Below are 23,462 nucleotides of genomic sequence, written 5' to 3'. Positions count from 1 at the left end.
GCTGCTGGACCATGGTATTTGACCGGAATTGTCAGTTTAGAAAAGCCACTGGTGCTTTTGTAATAGATGAGGGTTCCACCCAAAACCATTGATGCAGGACATCACCAAAGTTGTCATCTTGATCCAATTTCTGCCCAGCAAATTAGGCAGTTGGTCTCCTGTAACCGTGTGCATAGTTAAGTGAAACAGATACCCCTGGTGAACCACTTCTGCCACAAAGACAACACACATGTCAGTATCAGAATCAGGTTTAATATCACCAACATGTGTCGTGAAATTTGTTAACTTAGCAGCAGCACTATAATGCAATACATGTAGAAAAATAAATGAATTACAGAAAGTATATGCATATTAAATAGTTAAATTTAAAAATAGTAGTGCAAAAACCAGAAATAATGGAAAAAAGCTATCCTCACTATCTGCAGTGTAGTTGCAGAGCACTGAATTTGGCGGTCATAATTTGGAATCTGTGCTAGGGATGACCTCGTGTCCAGCTCAAATTTCACGGGCTGGTTATTTACTGTGAGTGTAACCAAGTAAGGCGGCTGGAATTGGTGGCTCATATCATGAGTTTGGAAAATAATGGCCCCTTTTTCGCTCTGACATGAGGGATTTGATGGTTGAATTCCTCCGTATTCTCATGATGCGTCGTTTGGCAAGGGCACCTTTTCTGACAGAACCAGCAGACTGTCTTCTGATGCTTACAATTGGACCATTGGTCATGATTTTCCCCGCAGCAGTGCTATCTTTGTGGAGGCTTATGTAATCTCTGTGGAGACCTTAGGCTGCAGGTTGGCATCCACTAACAAGTATTGACTCTTTCAGGAGGATTGTAAGGCCTCTCTTGACTGCCTCCTGATGGCAATCTGTGGAGCATGTTTTGTCCCAGGACGAATTATGCTTTATAGACAGGAGGCTCTCTTGTGTCCTCCGATCTTGGGCTCCAACAGTCAAAGTGTGGATAAGCATTGCTGCTTCAAATTTGCTCGGGGGAATATCTTTGTACTTGCATTCCAGCACTGGTAGGGTCAGTCTTGTGACAAAATCATCTACATTCTCATCGGGGACCTGCTGTGGCTGTGAGAACCTGAAGCATCTCATAAAGACATTGTCCTGCGTCCCTCAAACTTTGTCCAAAGCCTCAAACACGTCTGTCAGTTCAAATTGGTTGAAAGGTGCAGAGCATTGAAGTATTTCTTCCCGAGCAGCTTGAGTTTAATTGCTTTCGCTAGCTTTGCTGCTGGTGCTAAAGTTCGTAAGAGTGTATTGTTGTCTTCTGTTGCAGCCAGGTTCTGGTGGTTGGCTTCTGCCACCCAAAAACGAGTTGGGTGCTTGGAGTAGAGTGGCCATTCTTTGATTTGATTCTCTTTGCCAGAATATTATGTTTGCATGGAGCAGAAACGACAGGAGCTGTTTGATTAAATGTTTTTACTGACACTTGTTTGTAGTGGGAGTGACGAACCGGGCCTGCTGAGACAAAAAAAAATACGCACTTGAAAGCCCGTGCCCAGAAGAGGGTGTCTCCTGTGGGTAGGAGACCTAATTGATTCACCGCGCTGTCGATCAGCCACATGTGCACTCGCCACACTCTCTCAGAATCAATCAGATACAGTACTGTTTACTTGCCCCAATACCCAAATCTGTGATCAAAGCCATTTTGAAGATCAGGGGTGCAAGGGGTGCGTGAATGTTATTGCTTTAATGTTCTTCGTCACCTCTCTCAGCACTGAGCTTGGAAATATATTGCTCTTTCTCTATCGTTACTTCAAGATAATTCAAGATGGTTGGTCAATATAGCTTTGCTAATGATATCCGGGTTTCATGATTTAATAAGGAAAACTTTGGTTGTTGCTTTGCATTTTGGTTATGGCAGCACTCTAGCATAGTGGATAGTGCAGTTACTTTACAGACCCAGTGATCACTGCTTAGGGTTCGATTCCTGTTGCTGTCTGTAACGAGTTTGTACGTTATCCTTGTGGCTGCGTGGATTTCCTCCAGATGCTCTGGTTTCCTCCCTCATTCCAAAAACTTGTGGTTTGGGTTACTGCGTGCTTGCTATGTTGCTGCCAGAACGGCTACCCAGCACAATCCTCGGTGATTCGATGCAAACTATGCATTTCACACTATGTTTTGATGTACAGGTGACAAAGTTGCTTTGATCTTTATATTCAAATGGATCTGGAATGAATTTTCTCTGGGATCAGGCCAGTGGTACAGATGTGGGCTTGTCGGCGTGATAGAGAAGTGGTTAGCACGATGCTTTACAGTACAGATGGCCCGGGTTCTATTCCCGTTGCTGTTTGCAAGGAGTTTGTACATTCTCCCTGTGACCGTGTGGGTTTCCTCTGGGTGCTCTGGTTTCCTCCCACAGTCCAAAGACGTACCAGTTGGTAGTTAATTGGTCATTGTAGATTGTCCCGTGATTAGGCTAGGATTAAATCAGGAGTTTGCTAGCTGGCATGACTTGAAGGGCCAGAAGGGCCTATTCTGCACAGTATCTCGATCATGAAATGGCATCGGAGTTGGGAGGGAGGACTGAAAATGTGACATCCTGAATTTAGACAATAAATGGTCTCTTGAATTCCTGGTTAATTATTCTTGTTTTCTGTGTGAACTTGCATGATATTTAGAACATTTGTGTCTTGGCTGTAATAATAAATGAATTATTCAAGATCTGTTGTTGGGAATGCTTTTACTGGCGTGTTCATATGCTTTTATTCCTAATCGTAAAGAAAATTGGTAATACTTTTGTGCTTTGATATTACAGAAAAATATTGTTAATTAGACCAAAGTTGCTAATGGCAAATGGAGGTAACTACAGGGAGTTACGCTGGTTCTTGCCATGGAATAAGCCAAGGTAAGGCAAACATTTGATATACTGATTTGTTCCGAGACCAGTAATCGGAGGCCTGGAGTGTTTTGCAGGAGACATGAGTTCAGATCTCTCCATGGCAACCTGGCTACGTCAGTGTTCCACTCTTGTGATCTGTTCATAACCTGGATAGTTTGCAAGTCGGAAAGACAGCCACAAACCATGTCACCGTTTGTCAGTAGATGCCCACAACTAAGCGGTAACTGGCAAATCCGTATCAACAGTCTCCAAAATACTTTTTCATACGTACAGGCTATTTATAAATCAGGCATCCATGAGTTGGGGAAAATCTGTAATAAGGTGAGGAAGGATCTGTAATGAATAATGTCTTGGTAATGTTACCATGAACCCACTCAATTGTCATTAAAAAAACCATTTGGTTCATTCGTGTATTTCAAGGAAGGAAATTGGTGTCACCCCTTACTAGGTCTGGTGTTTAAGATTCCAGAAGCACCAATGACTGGCTTCCTTACTGAAATTCTAGTCTATTAGACTTTTGTTTGAGGACATCTGGGATTGAGCAGGGTACGTGAGCTTAGCCCGTGATGTCAGTGTTACTATCAATTAATAACTGAAAAAAGAAAAGCTGATGTTTTTCTGATCAATGATTAAACAGTTTATATGGATGACATGCAGTATGTGAGTGGCCATCAATCTTGACCAACACTTTATAGCCACTTTTGCTCAGTTTTTGAGGTAATGAATATGGAACTTTCAAAGCAGTGCAAAACAAAGTGTCTGGATAAGCAAGTTCAGTTACTTTAATCCTTCTACCTAAATGTCTTCTATATTGGAGATCTGTATTTTGGTGCATTATCCAAGCGATCACATGCAGTTTTCTTCCATTAGCCACAATGTCATAACATGTAACTTTTTATTTCTTGAACCTTTTATGCTGACATTTTCTCTAGTTTAATATTTGGCCATTGGAGAAGAATCCACCAAATCATTTAATCTATTATATACTCAGTGCTATTAGGTATAGCAATACACCTGTTCGTTAATGCAAATACCTAATCAGCCAATCATGTGGCAGCAACTCGATGCATAAAAACATGTAGACATGTTCAAGAGATTCAATTGTTGTTCAGACCAGTCGTCAGAATTTGGAAGAAATGTGATCTATGTGACTTTGACTGTGGAACAATTGCTGGTGCCAGATGGGGTGGTTTGAGTATCTCAGGAACTGCTGAGCTCCTGGGATTTTCATGCACGACAGTCTCGAGAGTACAAAGAATGATGGAAGACTAAAAACATCCAGTGAGCGATAGTTCTGTGGACGAAAGTGCCTTGTTAATGAGAGAGGTCAGAGGAGAATGGCAAGACTTGCTTCAAGCTGACAGGAAGGCAACAGTAACTCAAGTAACCATGAGTTACAATGGTGGTTGCAAAAGAGCATTTCTGAATGTATAGTATGTTGAACGTTGAAATGGGTGGGCTACAGCAGCAGACCACAAACAGACACTCAGTGGCCACTTCATTAGGTGCAGAGGTCAACTAATAAAGTGGCAACTGTGTGCATGTTAGGATCTGTGGGTGGGTGACAGGTATTCTGAATCATATTTATTCACTATTCCAATAGGAAAATGCCATTGTGTTCAAACTTCGAACAAATACCAATCATTAGTAAACTTGTCCCAACCATTTTATCTTTGGAGGAATAAGTCAACCAACAATAAGATATTACCTTTGGCATGACAAGTCAAACATTAAACTTGTTTTGCAATCCATAGTTGCTTAACTACCTTCCCATTTATGTGAGAGATGAAAGTCTATAGAGTATACAAAGGGATGAGAGTGAAAAGATGTGGACAAATGTTTGATTAAGATCAAGAAAGGACCTGTATAGACCAAACGCTTTATGTTTGGGTGGTCAAGGTTCTTAGTACATGAACCAGTCTTGCCATTCTCCTCTGAGGAGGATAATGCAGGCTTTGTCATGTAGGGAAATCAGAAATGATGAGTAGGATTAAGATGGTGAGGTGGTTTAGTGCCGGGATTCCCAACCTTCTTCACGCCAGGGATCAATACCATTTAGAAAGGTTGGAAACGCCTGGTTTAGTACTTTGCTTTAATTCTATTCTGGAGAAGAAGAAATAGCAAAAGCTGTAACCATTGATTTCCAAATCCTCCATAGTTTTAAGCAAAGTACATGAGGATTGGTGAGCTAGTAATGTTATATTATTGCTAAAGAGTGAAGATTATTGAGAAAATTATTGTAATGGTTCTGAGGGACACAATTAATCATCAGTTAGGAACCAGTCAGCAATTAGTCATGAAAAGCTGGCTAATATTAGAGATTAGCTTTATTTGTCCATAAGACAGGAGCAGCCTTGGGCTTCTGCCAGTCAGGTCAGGTCCACTCAACCCCAGTCTCCTGTGTTCTCCTGTGACCTTTGACATCCTTACTAATCAAGAATCAAATCAACCTCTGCTTTAAATATACCCAATGACATGGCCTCTGCTGCTGCCTGTGACAATGAATTCCACAGATTCATCGCCCTTTGGCTAAAGAAATTCCTTCTCATCTCTGTTCTAAAGGGGCATCCTTGTATTCTGAGGTTTTACCCTCTGGACCTAGACTCCCCCCCCCCCCCCACCCCCCATTACAGGAAATATTTTTGCACGTCCACTCCATTTGGACTTTTTAAACTTTTTGTATGTTCTATGTTCAATTACCCATGTACATTGAAACATACAGTGAAATGTGTTGTTTGTATCAGATCGAAACCGCCTGGGTTGTATCTAACCAATTTGACTATGTTTTTAGAAGAAGTTTCAAGAAGGCAGTGGAATTTGCAATTTTGATGCAGCTTCTTTGGAATTTTTGCATGGCTCTTTGCGATGAGGAAAAAGCCTAAGGGGAATTGACAAAGTGGACGCAGAGTATGATGTCCACACGTGTTTTAGAGTTTGAAGGCATTTGTAGTGGAGTTTTCCAAGTCCCAGTATTGTTTCTTTGGCTTTGTCATAAATATTTGTGTCATCTTGCCTTTAGAATACTACTTCCTCTTTGGGATGTATGTAATCTGCACCTTCCAAATTGCTTCCAGAAATTCCAGCCATCACTGCTCTGCCATCATCCCTGCCAGTGTTCTTTTCCAATCAGTTCTGGCCTAATCCTCTCTCATGCCTCTGTAATTCCCTTCACTCCACTGCCTGAAAGATCTGACTTTAGCTTCTCCTTCTCAAATTTCAGGGTGAATTCGATCATACTATGATCACTTGCCCCTAACGGTTCTTTTACCTTAAGGTCTCTAATCAATTTTACACACCACCCAATCCAGAAAAGCTGAACCCCTAGTGGGTTCCACCATAAGCTGGTCTCAAAAAATCCAGAAATTCCAGAAATTCCCCCTCTTGGAATCAAGCACTAAGCTGATTTTCCCAATCTACCTGCATATTGAAATCCCCCATGTCTTTTGTAACATTGCCCTTTTGGCATGCATTTTCTATCTCCCGTTGTAATTTGTAGACCACATCCTTGCTACTGTTTGAGGGTCTGTATACAACTCCCATCAGGATCTTTTTACCCTTGCAGTTCCTTAGCTCTGTCTGCAATAATTCAGCATCATATGACCCTATGTCACCTCTTCCTGATGATTTCATTTCATATTTTAAGCAACAGAGCAATGCCACCCCCTCTGCCTTCCTGTCTGTCCTTTCGATACAATGTTTATCTCTGGATATTAAGCTCCCAACTATAATCTTCTTTCAGCCATGATTCAGTGATGCCTACAACATCGTACACGCCAATTTTAACTATGCTACAAGTTCACCTACATTATTCCATATACTGCGCGCATTCAAATATAACACTTTCTGTCCTGTATTCACCCTTTTCGATTTTGTCCGCCTTTTACGTTGCAACTAATCCTGTTGACTGCAATTTTGCCCTGTCATCAGCCTCTCCTTGCTAGGAGTCACTCCACATTGTCTCTGTTTGTGAAAACAACTACCTCATTCTCAGCATTGCCACTCTGGCTCCCATTCCCCTGCCAAATTGGTTGAAATCCTCCCGAACAAATCTAGCCAACCTGCCTGCAAGGACATTGGACCCTTTCGGGTTCAGATGTAACCCGTCTCTTTGGTTCGGGTCGTACCTTCCCCAGAAGAGATCCCTATGATCCATAAACCTGAAACGCAGTTTTAAAGAGTATGTTGATTGATAAACTGCAGAAGTGACTTTAAAATGTTTAAAATCTTCTATGTGGAAGAATCTAAATAATTTGTTGTTTATTCCTTTCTATTCTTAGGGTAGTAGAAGAGTATTATCTTCCAGAAATAATCCAGTCTGTGACGGAACAGGTGAGCTGAACAGCTGTTGGTTACTGTTTTGCTTATTGTTATGGGCTGGAATTTGTTTTGAATTCCAGTTGCGCATTATTCTCATATCTGGCCTTTGACTTTGTAAAATCTCTTCCACTGGGTGTATGTGCAAACCCATAATTGGAAAAAGCTTGCACCTTCTACAGAGGTTCTTGGATTGAAAGCATTTACAGTTTGTTTCTCACTAGCCTGTGTAAATATCTTCAGCACAAATACATAGGTGGGGTGCCCAAGACTTTTGCACAGTACTGTAGTAATTTTATATATTGTACTGTGCTGCTGCTGCAGCAAAAAAACAAATTTCATGACGTGTGAGTGATGATAAACCTGATTCTGATATGGGTCTCTGTTGGGGACTGAGAGTGGGAAGGAGGCAGGGAGAGGGGAATCACGGTTGGGAAAAGGGGAAGGAGTGGAAAGCATCAGAGAGACATTCTGTAATGATCAATAAACCAATTGTTTGGAATCAAATGACTGTGCCTGGTGTCTCAGGGCTGGGTGAGTCTGCACCCGTGCCACCCCCTGCCCCGGCATTCTGTCTCTGCCACCTATCGCACACCCATCCACCCTTGCCATTTCCGACATCCTTTGCTCCTGCCAGATTTACAAACTGGCTCTCCACTCCACGTTGACAAATACAAAAGTCTCAGGCACCCTAGCTATATACAGGTTTCCCCCACTATCCGAAGGTAGAGCATTCCTGTGAAACTGGTCATAAGCTGAAATGGCGTAAAGTGAAGAAGCAATTACCATTAATTTATATGGGAAAAATTTTTGAGTGTTCCCAGACCCAAAAAATAACCTACCAAATCATACCAAATAGCACATAAAACCTAAAATAACACTAACATATAGTAAAAACAGGAATGATAATGATACACAGCCTATATAACATGGAAATGATGTATGCACAGTGTAATTTCACTTAACAATCACGAAGATTTAGCCAAAACCGATTTCTAGAAAAAAATCAGCACATACCCACATGCACACACACCTGTGCAAGGCTTCACGGTCGTGGTGGTCTTTCTTGGGGTAAACACAAGTTTAAAGGGGGCGTCTTTTTCGCAAAAGCGAAAATCCTCTTTTGGTTAGCGAAAACAGGTACTAGTGTAGGTCTTTCGGAAGAGTGAAGTGGTGTAAAGCGAACGTTTGTAAAATGGGGGACACCTGTATATGTGCTGAAGACTTTTGCAGTGTTGTGTATGATCTCATAGACATAAAATTACTACAGTTCTGGAAGTCTTAGGCACCCTATCTCTATGTATGTGCTTAAGACTTTCACAGTTCTGTATTCTGCTTTCTATTATCAATGCTTTCTTCCTCCTTTAGTGAATTTTGAAATAGTATCAATTGTTGAGCTGCCTTTTGGCAATATTATTCACTTTTTCCTGCAACCTGGCTCATTTTTCAAAGTAATACCTGAATTACTTTTTTTCTGTTGTTCTTCTTTTGATTGCCTTCCTATAATAAAGTGACCAGAATTGAACACAATACTCCGAGTGTCCACGAACCATGCTTTTATAGAACTGCAACACTACCTCACGCACTTGAACTTAAACCCTGACAAATGAAGGCCAATGCACCATATATACCTTCCTAACAGCCCCATCAACTTTGAGGGATCTATGGGCGTGGACTCCTAGCTCTCTGTTCCTCCATGCTATGATGAATCCTGCCATTAACCGTGTATTCTGCCTTCAAATTTGACCTTTCAAAGTGAATTACTTAACACTTTTCCCGCTCGGACTCTATCTGCTATTTCTCGGGGCAGCTGTGCATCCTGTCAGTTGTTTGGAGTTCACAGGAATGGCCAGTGGTTTAAGAGGATGGATCAGCGCCACTTGTCAGAGGAGTGGTGATCTGCACTGGGTACTGGCCTTCCTAGCAGCACCCATCCCCCAGAACCTGAGCAAATGAAAGAAACCAGTTCTGTGAAAGTCCAGCAACAAAATGGGTGCAATTCCTGAGCCTATTTTGTTCTGAAATGCATACACTTCTTGAGAATTAAGTGTATTGGAGAGAAAAAAGGAAGTAGAAGACAGTAACAAAATGCATGCTCTTCTTTAAGGAAACGGTCCCGTTTGGTGATGCTGTGTTGGCAACAAAGGACACCTGTCTTGGAAGTGAAATATGTGAGGAACTTTGGGCTGCCAATAGGTATAAACCTTTCCTTTTGTTCTGTATCTTTCATGGTCTCAGCATGTGCTTTGCAGCCTGCCGGACTTTCGTTTCAGAAGTGTCACCAAAGTCAAAGTTTTTGGAAATACAACAGTTAAGTGGTGCACAGTAATCTCCCATTAAATGGCAGCATTCACAGAATATAGAACAGAGAACAGTAAAACACAGGGACTGTGCTGAACATGATGCTAAATTATACTTGACCCTTCTGCCAGCACATGTTCCATAGTTTCAAAGGTTTCAAAGGTACATTTAATGTCAGAGAAATGTATACAAAATACATCCTGAAATTCTTTTTCTTCGCAACCATCCACAAAAACAGAGGAGTGCCCTGAAGAATGAATGACAGTTGAATGTAAGAACCCCAAAGCCCCCCCCAGCTCCCCCCTCCCATGTGTAAGCAGCAGCAAAGCAACAATCCCCCCCCCACCAGCAAAAAAAAAGCATCAGCGCCCACCACCGAACAGCCAAGCATGCAGCAAAGCATCAGCAAAGACACATATTTGCAGTATCCCAAAGATTACTCATTCACCTGGTCATTCGACATACAACAGGCTCTCTCTCTCCCTAATAATGGAAAAAGAGGTGTCCCTGTTTCACAGCGAGAGGGGAGACATAAACAACGTGCTGATTTATGGTGTTAAAAGTCCGTTGTGTCGATTTTTCCAAACTCTGTGCCCAAAGAACTCGAGTCTCTGGGCTCGCAGCCAGCTCGCTGCTTTCGATCTTCTGTCTCCCACGACACACCTGCTGACACACACTGAAGTCCTACATATCCTGCTTATTCATGTCTGTCTAAAATCCTCTTAAAGCTACTCTGATTTCTGCTTCCCCCAACACTCCTTGTAGTATGTTCCAGTCACTTGCTTCTCTTTGGGGGTGAAAGAAATATAGACCCACACATCCCTTCCAAATATTTCCTTTTTCATCTTAAAATTATGCCTTCTAATACTTAACATTTCTATCCTTGGGAAAAGATTCTGACTACCTGCGTTATGGACATATTTCATAACTGAACTGAACTTTCCTAGACTGGTTCAATGACTTCGTGGTTTGATGTTTTGTATTCTGTGTTGTTCTGCTTGTGTTTTTTTTTCTTGCTGTGTGCGCAGATTGCTCTTTCTTTTGTGCATTGGGTGTTTGATGTGTTCTTTGAACGGTTTCCATGGTGTTCCTTTATTTCTTTGTTTCCTGGCTATCTGAGAAGACAAATCTCAGAGTTGTATACTGCATACATATTTTGATAATAAATATACTTTGGATCTTTGAATAATCTTATAAACTTCTGTCAGGTTTCCCCTCGGCCTCTGAGGCCCCAAAGTAAACATTCTAAGGTCTTCCAACCTCCCCTCACAGCTAATACTCTGATCATTATCATATAAACTGTTTTTTTGATGTTTGAATAAATAGAAGTCTGAGATAACACTGGGGTTAATTACTTCGTAATTTAATTTTTAGTGAAAACCTGAGAGTGTGCTCATATCTTATCTGAGGCTGTGATCAATTTTCTTAAACAGTTGGGGCTGATGAAATGTCTCTTTGTGTTGAAAATGAAGAAACCTCGTAAGGAACTTTGCCTCTATCTGTTCATAAAATAGACCACATGACACAAGACAATTGAGACCTGTCAATATGAAGGCCATGATGTAATTTGCTTCCCTAATTATCTGTCACACCTGCACAAAGACACCTCAGTGTCTTGCTGAATTTCCACTTTTCCCAATCTATCACTGTTGAGCTAATCTTCTTTCCTGTTATGCCACCAAACAGGACAATCTCAGAGTTATCCTGCTATATTGCATCTCATCACTCAGTCAGTTTGTCCAAATCAGCTTTTCTGCATCTCCTTAAAGTTTGCTCTCTTACCCAGCTTTGTGTGCCCACAAACATGAAGGTAACATGTATGACATGACTCAAGTACAGAAAATGTTGAGGGTATAAAACTTGATGTTGCGGTATTCAGCCCACGATGTTGTGCCAATCTTTTGACCTACTCTAAGATCAATCTAACCCTTCTTTTCCACATAGCCCTCCATATTTCTATCAGCTATGTGCCTATCTGAAAATTCCTTAAATACCCCTAATCTACCATCTTTACACTCCCTGTGTAAAGAACTTGCCTCTGACAACACAACCTCTTCCATACTTTCCTCCAATCATCTTACAGTTATTCTGGCTTGTATCAGCCATATCCACCTTGGGAAGAAAAGTCTCTGGTTATCCACGCTCTGTATGCTTCTTATCATCTTGTACACCTCTGTCAAGTCACCTGTCGTGTTCCTTTTGCTCCAACGAGGAAACGCCCAAAAGCTCGCTCGACCTATCTTCATAAGACATGTCCAGGCAGCATTCTATTTTCTACATTCTTCCGATAATGAGACAAACAGAACTGAACACGGCATTCCAAGTGTGATTCAGCCAGTTTTACTGAGTTGCAACATTAACTCAGGCTCTTGAATCGCTCAGCTAATGAAGCCCAACGTGATGGATGCTGCCTTTTGAAGATGTCCTCAGTGCTGGGGAGGCGAGTGCCCATAGTGAAGCTGGCTGAGTTTGCAACTTTCTGCAAATTTTTCCAGTCCTGTGCAGTGCCCCCCGCCCCCCCCCCCATACCGGACGGCGTTGCAGCTAATTCAGAGTGCTCTCTGTGGTACATCTGTAGAAACTTGCGAGTGTCTTTGGTGACATACCAAGTCTCTTCAAACTCCTAATGAAATATAGCTGCTGGCATATTGCAGTAATTGCAGGAACTTGAAACTGCTCACCCTATCCACTGCTGATCCTTTGATAAGGACTGGTGTGTGCTCCCTTGACTTCCCCTTACTGAAGTCCCCAATCAATCAATCAATTCCTTGCTCTTACTGATGTTGAGTACAAGGTTGTTGTTGTGACACCACTCTTAACAACTGATAAATCTCACTCCTGTATGCCTCTTCATTACCAACTGGAATTCAGCCAACAATAGTTGTGTCGTCAGCAAATTTATTGATGGCATTTGAGCTGTGCCATGCCACACTATCATGGGTGTAGAGAGCGTAGAGTGGTGGGACCCAAACAAAACCTGGCCAAAAGTCCATTTACATGGGTAGTCCCAAATCTTTTCTCCTCGTTGCATCCTGAAAAGAGAAAAGTTCCAGTGGATTTGTCAAGCATAAGTTCCTTTGAGTCCATTTTGGCTTTTCTCAATCCTCTAACTTCTCTGCTATTCTACCTTTTATAGCAGACTGAAATATACACTCAGAGGGCATTTTATTAGGTACTCAAACCCCCTTGTCTGGCACCAACACTTAGATCAGATTTCTTCTTCATGCTAAACACAAAATAATCTGCAGATGCTGGGGTCAAAGCAACACTCACAACACGCTGGAGGAACTCAGCAGGTCGGGCGTCATTTTGGGCCGGAACCCTTCGTCAGTACTGTAGAGGAAAGGGGCAGAGGCCCTATAAAGAAGGTGGGAAGGAGAAGGCTGGTAGGTTCTTTAACCCTCCTCCTCCTCCTGGACACCCCGCCTGGGCCTTCTACCTGCACTGGATATTTCATTCTAATCATCTTTCCCCTTACTGGTTTCTCGCCTGGAACCTACCAGCCTTCTCCTTCTCACCCTCCCCCCACCTTCTTTATAGGGCCTCTGCCCCTTCGCTCTTCAGTCCTGACGAAGGGTTCCGGCCTGAAACGTCGACTGATCTTTTCCATGGATGCTGCCCGACCTGCTGAGTTCCTCCAGTGTGTTGTGAGTGTTTCTTCTTCATCCTGATGTTTGGTCTGAATAACAACTGAACCTCTTGACCATGTCTGCATGCTTTTTTGCATTAAGTTGCTACAATATGATTAACTGATTAGATGTTTGCATTAATGAGCAGATGTACCTAATAAAGTGGCCACTGAGTAAAAATCTGCAGATGCTGGAAATCAAAGTAATGCACACAAAATGCTGGGGCTGACTGAATTCCTCCAGCATTTTATGTGTGTTGCTTTGGATTTCCAGTACCTGCGGAATTTCTCATGTTTATTATTGTGACGAGAGGGCGTACAGGAGTGCACTATGCCAACTAGTGGAGTGGTGCCACAGCACTAACCTGGCACTCAGTGTCAGTAAGACGAAAGAGTTGATTGTGGACTTCAGGAAGGGTAGGATGAAGGAACACATACCAATCCTCAGAGGGATCAGAAGTGGAGAGAGTGAGCAGTTTCACGTTTCTGGGTGTCAAGATCTTTGAGGATCTAACCTGGTCCCAACATATCGATGTAGTTATAAAGGAGGCAAGACAGCTGCTATACTTCATTAGGAGTTTGAAGGGATTTGATATATGGACAAATACACTCAAAAACTTCTATAGATGTGCTGTGGAGAGTATTCTGACAGGCTGCATCACTGTCTGGTATGGAGGGGCTACTGCACAAGACTGAAAGAAGCTGCAGAAGGCTCCATCTGGGGTACTAGCCACAAAGTACCCTGGACATCTTTAAGGAGCGGTGTCTCAGAAAGGCAGCGTCCATTATTAAGGACCTCCAGCACCCAGGGCATGCCCTTTTCTCGCTGTTACCATCAGGTAGGAGATACAGAAGCCTGAAGGCACACACTCAGCGATTCAGGAACAGCTTCTTCCCCTCTGCCATCTGATTCCTAAATGGACATTGAACCCTTGGACACTACCTCACTTTTTTAATATACAGTATTTCTGGGTTTTTTTGCACAATTTTAAAACTAATCAATATATGTTTACTGTAATTGATTTACTTTATTATTATTAAAATTTTTATTTTTTTCTTCTCTATTATGTGTTGCATTGAACTGCTGCTGCTAAGTTAACAAATTTCACGTCAAATGCCGGTGATAATGAACCTGATTCTGATTCTGATATTACCCATTGCTTTTTGCTGCAGAAATAGTTGCTTGATTCTGTTTTCACAGCTCCTTAGGTAGACTGTGTTTACTGGGTAATAAACAGATAATTTTGTCAAGGATAATGACAAACTACGTGCATATCTTCGATTACACTTCCAAGGTGTTCAGAAGCTAATAATAGATGTTTAAAACTATTCAGTCCACCTTTATTGGATCATAAGAAATTTTGATGATCCCTCAATGAAGCATCCAATTGCTTGTAGAGATTCTGTGTATACTTGCCTTAAACACTCAATGTTGGCGTTTTCTCCAAAAGTTTATCATTCTGCCTGAAGAAAAAGTCAAATGAAGTTTGTTTTCAAAGTATGTTTGCACTCAGTAGCCATTTTAGTAGATACCTCTTGTACCTAATAAAGTGGCCACTGATTGTATGTTCATGATCTTCTGCTGTTGTAGCCATCCACTTCAAGGTTTGACGTGTTGTGTGTTCGGAGATGCTCTTCTGCACACCAGTATTGTAATGTGTGGTCATTTGAGTTATGGTCGCCTTCCTGTTAGCTTGAACCAGTATGACCATTCTTCTCTGACCTCTCATTAACAAGGAGTTTTCACCCCCACAACTGCTGGTCACTGATTTATTTTTTTGCTTTTTTTTGAGTGTTCTCTGTAAACTCTCGAGAATGTGATGCATGAAAATCCCAGGAGATCACTAGTTTCTGAGATACTCAAACCACCCCATCCGGCACCAACCATCATTCCATGGTCAAAGTCATCTAGAACACATTTCTTTCCCATTCTGATCTTGGATCTGAATAACAATTGAACCTCTTGACCATGTCTGCATGTTTTTATATATTGAGTTGCTGCCGCATGATTGGCTGATTAGATATTTCCGTTAACAAGCAGGTGTACCTAATAAAGTGGTCGCTGAGTGTATCTGAGTTATGGGAACTTGGATAACCAGGCTTTGACTGACAAGCTGGTGTCCCTGCACTAATCCTTGTATCACATTAGTCACTGCCTGCCATTTGAAAAAGAATCCGTGTATTCCTGCTCTTTATCTCCTGGTAGCCAAACAATTCTCTATTTGTATCACTTTATCTCTCCTCCAATCCAATTAATTTTAATTCTGAATGCTCGAGCCAGTACGGACCCGGGATATGCCACTGCAAGAAAAAAGAGCTTGACATTCCAAAATGAAGTTCTAACCTATATGTTGGTCGGAAGCATAGATGTTGTATCCTTCTGTAGACGTCTATGTACACAAACCAGGGCACTATAATATGGAGAGCAAGCTGTCGCCTATGCAGCAGGCTCCCCCTCTCCACACAGCTGACGAAACCAAAGGAATGGCAGAGATCAATACAGTTTGCTACCAGTGGCATCACAGGAGTTGTCATTCAACATCGAATTCAACGTAGGACTGCTTTAGGGATGCCAACTCTGGATTTTTCCTCAGTGTTTACTCCCAAAGCCTTCCCCATGAGTGGGTATAACCACAAGGCAGTAGAGGTTTGAGATCAGAGTTTATCTCCTAGATGAGCTGCCAACCACAGCTGATGACCCCCCCCACCCCCGCAGTCTCCCTGGAACGACCAGTTTTAAGGTCCCAGTAACCAGATTCTGAACCCTTCTCCTGTCAGTAGGTACAGTTCAGCTTGGCTTAGTAGCTAAGCCACACATGAGCAGGACTTGTCAGAGGTTATTTGAGATGCATGCCATTGGGAGCATTTAATAGGTACACCCTCTCCTCGTTATATGCGTCTTCAGACTATGCGGATTCACAGTTATGCGAGGAACCTATTTCTACCAATGTCTCGTTATATGCGTCCAAAATTCACAGTTATGCGAGGAGCACTGCCTTCCCGCCAATACAAGTCAGGTGCGCGCGCCTCACAATCTCTCTCCCGCCACTCTTGCATTGGTTTTGGCAAGGTGTGGATGCGCGATCGTAAACTTTTGTTGGTTTTACCTACGGTGCAGTGATTTTGCGCTTGAAATATTTAACTATGCCTCCTAAGCGTCCGATGTCATGTCTTGGGCTGTCAGCCGAGCGGCAGAGAACCGCTTTAACACTTGAAAAAAAGTTGTAAATTATAAACAGCGCGGTATCAGCTGAAGGTAACACAGCTCTGGGACGCGACTGCCAGGAACAGAATCTTGCCTTTAAAGTTTTTTTTTTGCTTGACAATGCGCCAGCCCATCTCAAACATTTGGACAGCGTTCATCCTTGCATAACAGTGCATTTCTTGCCGCTTAACACATCACTGATTCAACCACTCGACCGGTGTGACCCACATTCAAGGCGTACGTATTTTTTTTTACGGCAAACTATCTCTCAGATGCTGCAAGCAACAGACGATTTTGAAAATCCCGGGAGTTTACCAACGGTGAGGGAATGGTGGAAGTCGGAACACTTGGCACAAATGGCGATGGACATGGACCCAAGTTTAGAACGGAGTCAGCATTTCAGTCATTCCCTGCCGTCAACTCTTCTTCCCTACAAGCAAATAACCCTCACCATTTTATGCAAATCATTATAATCTTCTGCTGCCAGCAGTTCTAAGAGTTCTGTGAGTCTTCCTTCACCCCTTGCTGTGCTTGATATTATCCTGACGACCACAACCACCCACCTTATCCGTGTAAAGCTGCCCGACACCACGACAACCACACATCTCCCAGAGCAAACATACCTGGTGAGTACTGTACACCCTAGGATGTTAACTTTCTATGATTTATTACATTGAATATTACCTTAAATGGATTAAATATAATATAAATGTTGTCTTGTAGTACTGCTTTTGTGTCGTATTGGTATAAAATGTGGATAAATTACAGATAAAACATATTTAGGAAGCCCTCTGGAACGCATCCCTATTTTCTCCATTTAAATAATTATTCACATTTATGTGATTTCACATTATTTGTCAACTTTAAGGAACGTATCCCTCGCATATAACGAGGATAGGGTGTAGTGGGGCTCATCTCCCCAAACCCCACCTGGCTATGACTACCTTAAGAAACAATGTTGGATCAGCACTGGTTAACAAGCGTATGATTTTTCTGTCGTGTCAGGCTTCACTGCATTGAATTCCAATGATTAATATTGGTTTGACAGATTGCATTGTGTGCCAAATGAACTGCCGGTGTCTGTTTAAATAATTCAAAGACTACACCCAGGATTGCTGATTGTTCTGGAGTGAACGTCCTTCAATGAAGAACATCCTTTTGTGTACTGACAAACATTTTGATTTTAATCTTTTTTTTTGTCATGGGATGTGTGCCCTTGTTATTGGTGTATACAAATGAAGTGTTGTAAACAGCTCCAATTAATTCTTGACGATTTTAAATTATATTAACCATTTTGTATCTTTTTTTAAACCGTACATACCAGTGGCTTTAGAAGGAGCAAAACTCACAACACGCTGGAGGAACTCAGCAGGTCGGGCAGCATCCGTGGAAACGATCAGTCAACGTTTCGGGCCGGAACCCTTTGTCAGGACTCACGAAGGGTTCCGGCCCGAAACGTTGATTGATTGATGATTGTTTCCACGGATGCTGCCCGACCTGCTGAGCTCCTCCAGTGTGTTGTGAGTGTTGCTTTGACCCCACATCTGCAGAGTATTTTTTGTGTTTGGCTTTAGAAGGAGTTTGTTCAGGAGAATTCCTGTGCTAAGAGCTAGGATTGAGCGGATTTGAAATTGAACTACTGCAGGAGCGTTTCCTTATTTGTTATTCATTGAATGTAATTGGGTTTAAAAATCGTTAATATTTCATTTTGAGGATCAACAGGCTGACAGGCCAGATCGGCAGAATAAAGGAATTGGAGTAATTCTGTCAGTGAGCACTTTGAAGTTCTTCTGAGATTTTAAAAACCAGTGATTTATGAGGTATTGCTGAAGTAAATCCAATACAACAGTTGCTCTCTTCTCTATCAGGAAGAGGGTTCAGGAACCTTAGGTCCCTCACCACCAGGTTCAACCATCAGGCTCTTGAACCAGTGTGGATAACTTCATTCACCCCTCAAACCAAACTGATTCCACAATTTATGGATTCACTTTCAAGGACTCTGCACCTCATGTTCTCAATAGTTATTATTTATTTATATTTACTGCCTTTTGTACATTGGTTGTTTGTCTTTGTGTGCAGTTTTTCATTGATCCTGTTGTGTTTCTTTATAATTACTGTGAATGCCCATTAGAAAATGGATCTCGTGGTGGTATATGGTAACATATACTTTGATCATAAACTTTGAACTTTTTCAAAAGATTGATCATTGATATCTGCTGCACACCTCTGGGTTGAGGTACTTATTGGGACGAGAGATTCTGTTGGAAGCTAAAGGTAGAGGAACATTTAGATGGTTACGAGAAATTTTAATTTTCTAGTGACCATTGGATTGGGCTGTAATGAGCAGAGTTGTTGGAAATGACTCCTGGAAGCATTGGATATTGGAGAACATGCCGGGAAAACAACTCACCAGCTCAAGCACTGAATTGGTATTGCTGTACTGTGTGGTGAGTCGGAGATTAACTGTTTTCAGGTATAACTTGACCATAGAGTCAAAGTTGTACAGACAGGATATAGGCCCTTCAGCCCACCACATCCATGCTGACCCCTTTCTATTCACCTACACTGATCTCATTGGCCCACAATAGGACTGTCTCCTTCTGTGCCTTGTCTATTTAAGTGGCTGTCTAAACGCCTCTTTAACTCAGTGACTGTATCCGATTCCAGTGCCGCCTCTGGCAGCATGTTCTACATACCATCACACTCTGTGTAGAAGAAAGACTTGCCTCCAAGTTTCTCCTTAGAACTCCTTCCTCTTGCCTTAAACCTATTGTCTTTAATCCCCATCGTGGGAAAAGATTCTGATTATCTACTTTATTTGTGCCTCTTATCATTTTATCCACCTCTGTCAGGTTGCCCCTCAGTGTTCTTCACTCCAGAGGTTTAAAAAAAACATCTTATCCAGGCTCCTCATAACTAAAATCCTTCAATACCGGCAAAGACCTTGTGAATCTCCTTCACGTTCTGTCCTTGCTTTAGTGGTAGGCAGCTGAGGGAGAGGGGCACCAGAGTGGCCAATGGAAGAATTCTTATTTGGTCCTTTACCTTTTCCACCTGTCACCTCCCAGCTTCTCACTTTGTACCCATTTCCCCCACCCACCTGTCACCACCTGTCACCTTCCAGCTTGTGCTGCTTCCTCTCCCCTCACCTTTTCCCCACTTCCTTTCCAGTCCTGCTGGGTTCGCCAGCAGTTTGTGTGTGTGTGTGAGACCTCATAAGTTTGTTCTTTTTTTGTCGTATTTATTTTTTAAAATTCAACTTAATAATATTTTTATTTATTGCACCATACTGCTGCTGCAAAACAACAAACTTCATGACGTACGTTAGTCAAAATAGATCTGATTTTCAATTGGTGAGTAACAGATCTAGTGGACATGGTGTACCTGGGTTTTCAAAGATTTGGTACAATATTGCCCAAATCTTTGCCAAGTGGGCTACTGAGTGGTTGAGTGTGTGTAGGTTGGTGGAAAGTTTTGTTTTAGACTTGAGTGAAATGTACCTGCCCCAGCTCAGAGCCTTGTGTTTGTCTCTCACAGGGATACTTAACCCTTTCATTGAGATCTCCAACGCTTGCTGCTGCCTCAAGTTGGATCAGGCAACAAGCATCATTCACAGAGGCCCCGCTTGCAGATGAGACTCTCCTGTGCGTTTTGATTAGTGCAACACGTCCTCGCTTTAAAACTGCAGACAATACTCCAGGTGTGGCCTGATCATTGTCTTGCCAAATTGCAACATAACATCCCAACTTTTATATTCAATGTCCTGACCCATAAAGGCAATCATGCCATGTGCCTTCTTGAACTCTAGTGACCCGTGTTGCTACTTTTATAAAATTATGGACTTAAATAGTCATAGTCATAGTCATACTTTATTGATCCCGGGGGAAATTGGTTTTCGTTATAGTTGCACCATAAATTATAAATAGTAATAGAACCATAATAGTTAAATAGTAATATGTAAATTATACCAGTAAATTATGAAATAAGTCCAGGACCAGCCTATTGACTCAGGGTGTCTGACCCTCCAAGGGAGGAGTTGTAAAGTTTGATGGCCACAGGCAGGAATGACTTCCTATGACGCTCTGTGCTGCATCTCGGTGGAATGAGTCTCTGGCTGAATGTACGCCTGTGCCCACCCAGTACATTATGCAGTGGATGGGAGACAATGACCAAGATGGCATGCAACTTGGACAGCATCCTCTTTTCAGACACCACCGTGACAGAGTCCAGTTCCATCCCTACAACATCACTGGCCTCACGAATGAGTTTGTTGATTCTGTTGGTGTCTGTTACCCTCAGCCTGCTGCCTCAGCACACAACAGCAAACATGATAGCACTGGCCACCACAGACACCAAAATCCCTAAGGCTTTCTGTAAAATTAACATTTCTTAGGACCCCTACATTTACTCATCTGACTTTCCAAAATGCATTACCTCACCCTTGACAATGGTCTGTCAAAATTTCCATTTGAAGCCTTCCTTACAATCTCTCACACCATCAATTTTTGTGTTATCTGCAGACTTGATCTTCATATCCCAGTTGTTAAATTAAATAACAAACAGCTATGATCTGAGTATGGATTCCTCTGGTACATCAGCAGTCAAAAACTAACACCAGAAAAGTATTCTTCTACTAGATAGATGGAGACTTTATTAATCCCAAAGGAAATTACAGTGACACAGTAGCATTACAAGTGCATAGACATACAAATATTAGGAGAAAAGTAAAAGGAAAAAAAAAGCTACCTCAAACAGTCTAATAGGAGGAGGTCATCATTTCCCCGACTATAGGTTAACTCATTTTAGAGCCAAATAACCTCTTATAGCGCTCTTTGGAGCAGCACAGTTGTCTTAGTCTATTACTAAAAGTGCTCCTCTGTTCATTCAAGGTGGCATGCAGAGGATGAGAAATGCAATTGCAAGGATTTTACTACAGCCTCCGGTGTGTCCAGTTTGACTCCTATAATGGCCTTTCTAATCAGTTTATTGAACCTGTTGGCATCACCCATGCTGATGCCATTGCCCCAGCACATCACCACATAGAAGATTGTACTGGTAACAACAGACTGGAAGAACATGTGAAGGAGAGGCCTACATCCTGCAAAGGACCTCAGTCTCCTCAGGATGAGGTGACTCTGGCCCTTCTTGTACACGGTCTCTTGTGTTGGTGCTCCACTCAAGTCTGTCATCCAGGTGCACCCCCAGGTACTAGTAGGTCCTCACCACATGCACATCCTTGCCATCAATAGTAACAGGGAGCAATGCAGGCAGTTTTCCTAAAGTTGATCATCATCTCCTTTGTCTTACTACAATCCTCTGCTTCTTTTCACCAAACAAACGTTGGATCCAACTAGCCGGCTGACCTTGGATCTGGTGTGCTATAACCCGCTGGAGCAGCCTACCAAGCAAGGGACCTCAGTCGGTCACTAAGTGATATTGGAAATAGCATGCTCATGCAGACTGATGTAGAGACCAGACCCAAGAAAAGTGCTTGACACAGGCTCGCAGGCTGATTGGCTGATTCCTGCTTTTTCTTATTCTATGAGCCGGTCATCTTTCAGTCCACGTTGGCACACTTCATCCAGTACTGTTGGTGTGTGGTGTGTGTAACGCGAATGTAGAGTCATGGAAAACTACTGCCCAGAAACAGGCCCTTTGGCCCATCATGTCCATGCTGAACCATTTAATCTGCCTAGTGGCTACGACCTGCCCCTGCACTGTAGCCTGCCATTCCCCTCCCATCCATGTTACTATCCAAACTTCTCTTAAACTTTGAAAGGGTCTCGGCCCGAAATGTCGACTGTTTATTTCCATGGATGCTGCCTGACCTGCTGAGTTCCCCCAGCATTTTGTGTGTGTGTTACCTAATTTAGTTTGTTTTCTTTTTGTAGTATTTGTTTTTATTTATTCAACTTAATTTTATGTACTGCACAGTACTGCTGCAAAACAACAAACTTCATGATGTGTGTTGGTCAAAATGAATCAGATTTTCAGTCGGTGAGTAACAGATCTAGTGGACATGGTGTACCCGGGTTTTCAAAGACGATGTAATATTGCACAAATCTTTGCCAAGTGGGCTCCTGACTGGTTGAGTCTGTGTAGGTTGTGGGAGTGTTTGGTTTAGAATTGGGCAGAATGTGCTTGCCCCAGCCCAAAGCTTGTGTATGTCTCCCAGTGGTGTTCTTCCCCTTTTATTGAGATTTCCAACGCTTGCTGCTGCCTTGACCCCTGCTTCCAGAGTAGACTCGGACACTACAGCACAGAAATGGGCTCTTTGCTCTTTCCAGTCCGTGCCAAGCTATTATTCTGAGATGCCTCATTGACCTGCACCTGAATCATGGCCTTCCTTACCCCTCCCATCCATGTACTTATCCAAACTTCTCTTAAATGTTGCAAATGAACCTGCGCCCACCGTTTCCATTGGCAGCTCGTTCAACGCTGTCACCAGCCTCTGAATGAAGAAGTTTCCCCCTCAAGTTCCCCTTAAATATTTCACTTTCACCCAATCTCGGTGGAAAAAGCCCACTTGAATTTACCCTATCTATACCCATCATAATTTTGTATACCTATATGAAATCTCTCATTCTCCTGAGCTCCAGGGAATAAGGTCCTAACCTTTTTAACCTTCTAACTCAGGTCCTCAAGTCCTTGTAAATATTCTCTACACTCTTTCAATCTTTTTGATATGTTTCCTGTAGATAGGTGACCAGAACTGCACACGATACTCCAAATTTGGCTTCAGCAACATCATGTACATCTTCAACATAACATCCCTTCTGTCAAAAGGTGTATCCTCAAGTTAATCAGAATATTAAAATAAAAGATGAGACATTTAACTTCAAATCTGATGAAGTTGTCACTGACCTGAAATATCAACAATATTTCCTTCTTTTCCTTTGATGAGTATTGTTTGGCTTGCTAACTTACTAGTCACTGGCAACCAACTAGAAAAGGCCCCCTTTATTCCCACTCTTTGACTCCTGCCAGTCAGCCAATCTTCCATTCGTGCTAGTGTCTTTCCTGTAATACCATTGGCTCTTATCTTGTTAAGCAGCCTCATGTGTGGCACTTTGTCAAAGGCCTTTTGAAAATCCAAATAAACAACATCCCTGGATCTGCTTTGTCTATCCTGCCTGTTATTTCCTCAAAAAAATTGCAACAGG

General features: G+C 42.3%; 1 protein-coding gene across 5 annotated transcripts in view; it reads left to right on the top strand.

Annotated features, from left to right (window-relative positions):
- nadsyn1 (NAD synthetase 1) overlaps nt 1-23,462 on the top strand; it is an 84,354-nt gene that overhangs the window by 16,052 nt on the left and 44,840 nt on the right. For all 5 annotated transcript variants that reach the window (XM_063061703.1, XM_063061702.1, XM_063061706.1 and 2 more), the window contains exons 5-7: nt 2,768-2,857; nt 7,129-7,180; nt 9,273-9,361. In XM_063061703.1, the coding sequence (XP_062917773.1) occupies nt 2,768-2,857; nt 7,129-7,180; nt 9,273-9,361 (231 nt within the window). The remainder of the gene's footprint in view (nt 1-2,767; nt 2,858-7,128; nt 7,181-9,272; nt 9,362-23,462) is intronic.

The sequence above is a fragment of the Mobula hypostoma genome, chromosome 11 (genome assembly GCF_963921235.1).
Source record: "Mobula hypostoma chromosome 11, sMobHyp1.1, whole genome shotgun sequence".
In the NCBI taxonomy this organism is placed as follows: domain Eukaryota; kingdom Metazoa; phylum Chordata; class Chondrichthyes; order Myliobatiformes; family Myliobatidae; genus Mobula; species Mobula hypostoma.
Note: the sequence above shows the minus strand (reverse complement) of the source record. Positions and strands in the feature narration are given on the sequence as shown.